At 56.7% G+C, this 7,519-nt stretch overlaps 1 protein-coding gene across 1 annotated transcript; it reads left to right on the top strand.

Annotated features, from left to right (window-relative positions):
* The first annotated feature begins 3,667 nt into the window (after positions 1 to 3,667).
* FEM1A (fem-1 homolog A) lies at positions 3,668 to 7,357 on the top strand. Its single transcript, XM_082331301.1, has 2 exons — positions 3,668 to 5,980; positions 6,154 to 7,357. Exon 1 carries the CDS (start codon positions 3,878 to 3,880, stop codon positions 5,924 to 5,926), a length of 2,049 nt encoding a protein of 682 aa, XP_082187427.1. The 5' UTR covers positions 3,668 to 3,877; the 3' UTR covers positions 5,927 to 5,980; positions 6,154 to 7,357.
* The last annotated feature ends 162 nt before the right edge of the window (positions 7,358 to 7,519 follow it).

Below are 7,519 nucleotides of genomic sequence, written 5' to 3'. Positions count from 1 at the left end.
CCTTGCAGAAAATTTTGCAGGCATCTAAATTATCCGCTCACAGTTTCAGAGGTAACTCGGGGATTCAGTAAATCAGCATGGGCTTAGTTCCTAAATTATTTATGTGGTTTTGGAAACCCTAGCACAGATCCAAACCTCTCCACATTTTGAGGGAAGAGATGTGGCACAATGGATTAGGAACTTCTGAGCTTTTCATGCCTAAAATGTTCCAAACTCTATATCCAAGCTCTTTTCTTGTCCTCTACTTTGTATATTATGGTTGTCTCAGACACCTTAGCGCGAATTGAGGCCCTTTGGCTTTGGTTGCCCTATAAGCACAGGAGATGCAACCTGTAAATTCCGAGTTTGCAGTCTAAATAAGCAAGACCGACAAAGACCAGTTATTATTCCCATGTTATTGGCAGGGAAATAAGACACAGGAAGATTAAATGACCAGCTCAAGGTCACAAAAGGAGTCTCTAGCAAAGGTGGGGTCTCAGCCCGGATTTCTTAAGTCTCTGCCCAACACTTCAGCCATCCATTCACTTGCTTTTTAAGTACCCTGTCATTATTTCTGTGAAGAAAATTATGCAACTCCTCCAGCAGCCAGTACTGTGTAATTCAGCTTGTCTGAAAGGGAATATGAAATGGCAGTTTCAAAAAAAATTAACCCTCCTGCCACACAATCTGGCAGCCCTGTCAAAACGTCTCATTTTTTATCTTCCCTTCCTCTGGTGGGTATTTAATTTCCCTCTATATTCTCAGAATACCGGCTGGGACGTTATCTGCATTACCCTGCAAAACCTTCACAGGAGTCTCCAGGGCCTTGTGGAGGACGTGTTCTGTAGATGAAGGACGCGATAGTTTTGAGCCCTTCATTTCTACCGCAGGTGTTCAGATCCCCCCCGTTCCTCGTGGCTGTCGCTTGCAGAGGGAGGTTCCCGGCAGCTTCCCTGACAGCAGCAGCAGCTCCAGCTCTGCGGGAGGACGCGGGAAGCGCCCCTGCGCACGCTCGCCCGTCGCAGCGCTGCGTGGCTCAGCCACGCTTTCAGGTGGGGTGTTACGCACAGAGCTTTTATTCCCCATTGCCCTGTCAATGGAAGGGGGAGCCGCGCCTCTGAGGGCAATCTGGTTCAGGAGAGCCGCCGCCTTCGGGTGACATCTCCATCACCCCGGTGCCCTGGTTTGGGACACTAATTTTCGGTGGCGACCTCAATAAGAGAAGCCCGAGGATGCAGGAGAGCCAAGGTGACAAAGGAATTTGATCAGGACGAACCAGGGTGCCTCTGGTTTCTGCCCCGTGCAGAGTCAAAATCTCACCCCAGACCCTTCCGAGCAGCCCCATGCAGTTACAGCCCCTCCGCGCCGGGCGAGCAGCGCGGCCGCCCCCACCGTCCGCTCTCTTTGACTCCCCCGACCAAATAATCCATTTACAGCCAGGCCGGGGGCGAGGTACCGAGGCTCGAGTACCTTTCGTAGTCAGGGACCTGCAGGGAGGGGCTGCTGTGACACTGCTCCTTGGACTCTTTATTCTCTTTCTCATTACTAAGCAATTTCTTTATTCGTGGAAAAAGCATTTTCATCAGCGGCACTTCTACCCCGTGATGGTTCTGACAGCCCCCCCCCGAGAACTGGGGGCAGGCTCTGATGTAAATTTGGGACCTAAAAAGCCTACCTGGTGTTCCGGTGAATTCCATATGCATTCTACGGAGAGGAAATTAATAGGAAGCTTTAGTTACTAGATACTTCAGATAAAAGTGCGAGTGCATCTGATCACCATAGCAACATGTAGGAGCCAGCAGGGAGAGGAAATGTCACCGTGTCTGTGCCTTGACCCGCAGCATAAACAGCCTAAGTGCTGCGGATTTCACCCATGGATGTTCGCAAGCGGGGACAGAGACGCGCGCAGGTACGCGGCCCCGCACGCACGCAGCCCGCTCGTGCGTTCAGCCGTTAAGTATTCGCACACAGTTGAGCTGGGGCACGCAGACACGCGCACGAAGGCTGACACGTTAATATTAAAACAGACCACATGTGCCCACGCTCCTTGCTGACAGCTATTTACTTACGGGAACCCAATTTTTAGCTTGTGACCATAGGTGTGTATCCATACGTGTGTGCAGGGGGGACACGGGAACGCTCCCACCCAGCAAATATTCCAGCGCACGCAGCCGCTCCTCCTGTCCCGGCGTGCGGGGAACAGCGCTCGCGCAGCGCGGACGGACGGGAGACGCTCAAAACACCTTTGCTCCTTTTCTTATCCCGCGCGAAGCCGCTGCGTCCCCGAGCACATCGCACGTGTAGAGGACACGCTCGCACGCACAGCCGGCCCTCGTGCGGGAATTCTGCCACGGACACTTTGGCTCCAGCTCTCAGGAGCGCTGAGCACCTGCTGCTCCCGTTGACTTTAACAGCTGCTGAAGTGAAAATTAGGCCCACGCTGTCTGTTATGCAAAAGCAGTTTCTTAGCAACAAAAATTATATTCTGTGCGAAGGCAACATGCATTACCAGGATAATCCTAGGTAATTCCAGACAAGACCTAAATGGGTGGATGGATGGATGGACTGAATAATAATAATGACAGAATAATAATAATAGAAATAATGAGGCTAATCTTATTTCCCTGGAAAGGAGAAGAAACAGCTATAAATAAAATACAACAGGAGAAACCCTGTGCCAATTCCCCATATAAAGATCAGAGCCACTTAAATTCAACTTACGCCCTAAAAATAGGTCCTGGTAACTAAAGCTTCGCTCATCTAAGCTGGGCTATTTATTGCCTTGAATATTTTTCCCTCGCTCCAGCCACGTATTATCATTCAGGAACGGAGAAAGCTGTACATCTTGTCCGATGGCAGGGACCAACGGGAACAGATCTGTGTTTGCCGTTACGGACGAGGCTTGGCGACCTCCGGGCTGTCTTCTCCCAGGCAGAAAAGCTGTACTTTAAAGCGCGCTACCAAACCCAAATGACTCGCTACAATTAAAACCGCGTCAGACTAACGCTGTGCAGCACGCTGGGTAGCGATTGTATTTTGAAGCGCCATGGGTTCCAGGAATTGAACAGAAATAAAACCGCCCATGAAATCCGCACACGCTGCAAACAGAACTTTGACAGCCCCGGCCGCATCTGTCCGCGCAGACCGGGAGGCGCCGGGCCCCTCGCCCGGGCTGTGCGGCCGCCCCGGCACAGGGACCGGGGTCCTTCGCCCCCCGGGCCCCATCCCGCCCCGGGCCCGAGTCCCCCAGGGTCCGCGGCGCCGCCCCGGGGGCAGCCAGGCCCCGGGTCCGGCCCGGGCTTGTTCCCCTGCGAGAGCCGCGGCCGCTGCGGTAGGAGCGGGGCAGGGGAGCAGGCGAGGCCCGGGCCCCCCCTCAGCGCCACCCCGCCCCCGCCCCGCAGCCCTTGCGCGGACGCGGCGCGGGGCGCGCTGGGAAACGCAGGCTCGGCGGCGCCGCGGTCCCCGGGGAGCGGCCGCCGGCGGCGGCGCAGCGGGACTACACTGCCCAGGGTGCCCCGCGCCGGACGGGGGGGGGCTCCGGCCACCGCCCCCTTCCCGCTGCCTGCCGGGAAACCGAGTCCCCGGGGAGCGGCCCCCGCGGGGCCGGGCCGGGCGCCAGACTACGCTTCCCATCGTCCTCCTCCCGCCCCGCCCCTGCGTCCCTCCGGGCGCCATTTTGTTTCGCGTTACAACCTAAGATGGCGGCCGGGCGGAGAGACTGAAGGTTGCCGTGCGGAGGTGAGGGCTGTCTCGCCGGGCGCCTCCGGCCCCGCAGGGCTCCTCCCCTCCGGGGGGCCGCCCTCGCCCACCCCCTGCCCCGGGCCGAGCTGGGGGCGCGGAGGAGCGGCCGGTCCATGGCCAGGAGGTGGCCGGTGCGGTCGCCGCGGCCCCCGTCGCCATGGACCTGCGCACGGCCGTGTACAACGCGGCCCGCGATGGGAAGCTGAAGCTGCTGCAGAAGCTGCTGGGCAGCCGGAGCCGGGAGGAGCTGGAGGCGCTGACGGCGGGGCCCGGCGGGGGCGACGGCCCCGGGGGAGGGAGCACCCCGTTGCTGATCGCGGCCCGGCACGGGCACCTGGAGGTGGTGGAGTACCTGCTGGATCACTGCGGGGCCCGCGTGGAGGAGGGGGGCTCGGTCAACTTCGATGGGGAGACCATCGAGGGGGCCCCGCCGCTCTGGGCGGCCTCCGCTGCCGGGCACCTGGGGGTGGTGCGCAGCCTCCTGGATCACGGCGCCTCGGTGAACCAGACCACGCTGACCAACTCCACGCCGCTGCGGGCTGCTTGCTTCGATGGGCACCTGGAGATCGTGCGCTACTTAGTCGGGGAGCGCGGGGCTGACCTGGAAGTAGCCAACCGGCACGGACACACTTGTTTGATGATTTCTTGCTACAAAGGGCACCGGGAAATCGCACGTTACTTGCTAGAGAAAGGGGCTGATGTCAACCGCCGGAGCGTGAAGGGGAATACGGCCCTGCATGACTGCGCTGAGTCCGGCAGCCTGGAGATCCTGCAGCTATTGCTCCGCTCCAAGGCCCGCATGGAGAAAGACGGCTATGGCATGACTCCTCTGCTAGCTGCCAGCGTCACCGGTCACACCAACATCGTGGAGTACCTCATCCAAGGAGGGCTGCAGCAGGAGGAGGAGGAGGTTGCAGGGAACCAAAGTGGGACCTGTGCATCAGGTGGGAGCCATCAGAGGTGCTGCAGCGCTGACAAGGAAACTCCTCAGGGCTGCGATGAAGAGGGGTGCGAGAGATGTTGTGCCTCAGCTTCCAGTCAGGATGAGCAGCAGGTCCCCAACGTGTTCTGCACTCGAGAGGCTGCTGTGGAAGCGCTGGAGTTGCTGGGTGCGACATTTGTGGATAAGAAACGTGACCTTTTGGGAGCCCACAAGTACTGGCGAAGGGCGATGGAGCTTCGGTGTGAGGGCGGGCAGTACCTGCCTAAACCTGAGCCCCGGCAGCTGGTGTTGGCCTACGACTATTCCCGGGAAGTGAGTTCGCTGGAGGAACTGGAAGCCTTGATTACTGATCCGGATGAGATGCGCATGCAGGCGCTGCTGATTAGAGAGCGCATCTTGGGGCCTTCCCACCCAGACACTTCCTATTACATCCGTTACCGAGGGGCAGTCTATGCCGACTCCGGCAACTTCGAACGCTGCATTAACCTGTGGAAGTATGCTCTGGACATGCAGCAAGGCAACCTGGAGCCTCTCAGCCCGATGACTGCCAGCAGTTTCCTTTCCTTTGCTGAGCTTTTCTCTTACGTGCTTCAGGACCGCTCCAAAGGCACTTTAGCGACTCACTTGGGCTTCTCTGACCTCATGGGAGTACTGAGCAAAGGGGTCCGGGAGGTGGAGAGGGCGCTCGTGCATGGCAAGGACCCTGTAGTTGACTCGGCGCAGTTCACCAAGACGCTGGCCATTATCCTCCACCTCGTCTTCTTGCTGGAGAAGGTGGAGTGCACCCCGGAGCAGGAACACCAGAAGCGCCAGACTATCTACCGCCTGCTAAAGTGCAGCCCCCGGGCCAAGAACGGCTTCACTCCTTTGCATATGGCTGTGGACAAAGATACCACAACAGTGGGACGTTATCCCGTGGGCAAGTTCCCATCGCTCCACGTTGTGAACTTGCTTCTGGAGTGCGGGGCTGACCCGGATAGCCGTGACTATGACAACAACACCCCGCTGCACGTTGCTGCCCGCAACAACTGCCCGCTGATCATGAGTGCCCTGATGGAGGCTGGAGCCCATATGGACGCCACCAATGCCTTCAAGCAGACTGCTTATGAGCTGCTGGATGAGAAGCTGCTCACCAAGAGCACGATGCAGCCCTTCAACTACATCACCCTCCAGTGCCTTGCTGCTCGAGCCCTGGACAAGCACAAGATTCCCTACAAGGGTTTCATCCCCGAGGAGCTGGAAGCCTTCATTGAACTGCACTAGGGCGGGAGAGCTGAAGTCCCCAGCCTTTCGCGTCACCTCTTTCACCCCGCAGAGGTAGTGCAGCCTGAGATCCCAGGCCATCCTTGCCTCGGTGCCGAAGGCCGTCGCCGCGCTGAGACGGGCTGCGAGCTTTGTCCTCATCTGTCACCATCAAGCTGGCGTGCGCAGGGGTAGGGGAGGAGGAGGCTCGAGAGCTCATGGCTGTCCCTCATTGTTGTCACCTTCAGGTACCAGATATCTCCAGTGCGCTGTATCCAGAGAAGGCCGCAGCCCCTGCCCTTTCCCATGCCAACCGTCTTGTCCTGAGAAGGAAGGAGAACGGAGATCCCTGGGACCTGCTGCCTCTCCCATTAGTGCTGGATTAACTCAGCGTTAAGCTTTGGAGCAGCTACACATCACACATGTGCTCTAGCCCTTCCCATCCCAAATACCAAACAGATAGAAATGCAAGTGAGGAATAAAATAATCTTCCAACTAATTCTCCCCCCACCCCCTTCTCAGATTCGGTCCCGTACGAGTCTAACAGCCGAGTGGCTTGTGCTCTGCTGAGGTAGTTGCCTTGCATGGCAGTAGGGCTGGGTATGCTGAGGACGGGTTTTATTCTCCCTTGGTTGGCCAAGTAGCAAGTGGTGTTAAAGGCCTGAGATTTCAACGATGGTGCATAAAGCTGGGTTATTTTTTCTCTTTTAGAGCCAGGCCCTATCTATGCTGCAAGACTTCTTCAATCCTGTAAGATATAGTAAGGTCAGTTCTGGTTATACAGCTTCATCAATAGATGTTGGTTTTTATGAATGGGGAGGAAAAACTGCTACTTTAAAACCAAAATCCTAATGTGGCGTTCAGGCCCTTAGCTCGCCCATTCTGCACACGTCCGCTCCCCTCCCCGCGCGTAGGGCCTCGTGCTCCAGAGGTTGGCAGGGATTGAGCTGTACAGGGTGGATATGGCCAGGTTTCCGAGCCAAACCGGTGCACTTCGAGCCGTCTTTGAGGATGTGCTCTTGCAAGCCCTCTAGGACGGGAGGTACTTGGAGCGTGGGTGGTGCTTGCGGGGTTATTCAAGCAAGTGAGTGTTGGTGGCGTGTTTGTATCAGGGTGGGCTGAAGGAAGAAGCAAGAAAGAAATGAAAGTTAAAGGTGCCTTCTTGTTCTTCTGAGGTTTATTAGTATCAACCGATTGGGCTCCCTTAATTATCCCATTCTGAAAACCTACGTGGAGCGGGTTGTTAGCATCTGGTTTTGGCTTTTGATTCTTTTTGCAACTTTACTGAGGATGGTGCTGTTTCAAAGATTGAATTTGAAGTCTCATTTGGCTACTGTTTGGGCAAGCTCCTTTCTTTAATTAGGATCTGCACACAACTTGCTTTTTCTCTTTAAATGCAGAGTCTCAGGGTAGGTATTTGCCTGGGTTAGCAGAACCCTCCTTGGTGGTAAACAGTCAGTGTTGGTAAACACGATGCTGTTCCAGCAGTTTATCTTCTCGCAGGGGGAGTGATGGGGCTTTGGCAGCCTGTGGCTCATTTCTTGGCCCCGGGCAGAGTGGAAAGCACAGTTGGGGGTGAAGCAGCTGCCTCTGAGATTTGGGAAAGGTCAAGAC

The sequence above is a fragment of the Platalea leucorodia genome (assembly GCF_965183815.1).
Source record: "Platalea leucorodia genome assembly, chromosome: 21".
NCBI classification, from domain to species: domain Eukaryota; kingdom Metazoa; phylum Chordata; class Aves; order Pelecaniformes; family Threskiornithidae; genus Platalea; species Platalea leucorodia.
This window is presented reverse-complemented; position numbering and strand designations above follow the sequence as displayed.

Bases quoted from the DNA above. Each gene is read 5' to 3' on its own strand.
- FEM1A (XM_082331301.1), top strand. From the start codon at position 3,878: ATGGACCTGCGCACGGCCGTGTACAACGCGGCCCGCGATGGGAAGCTG.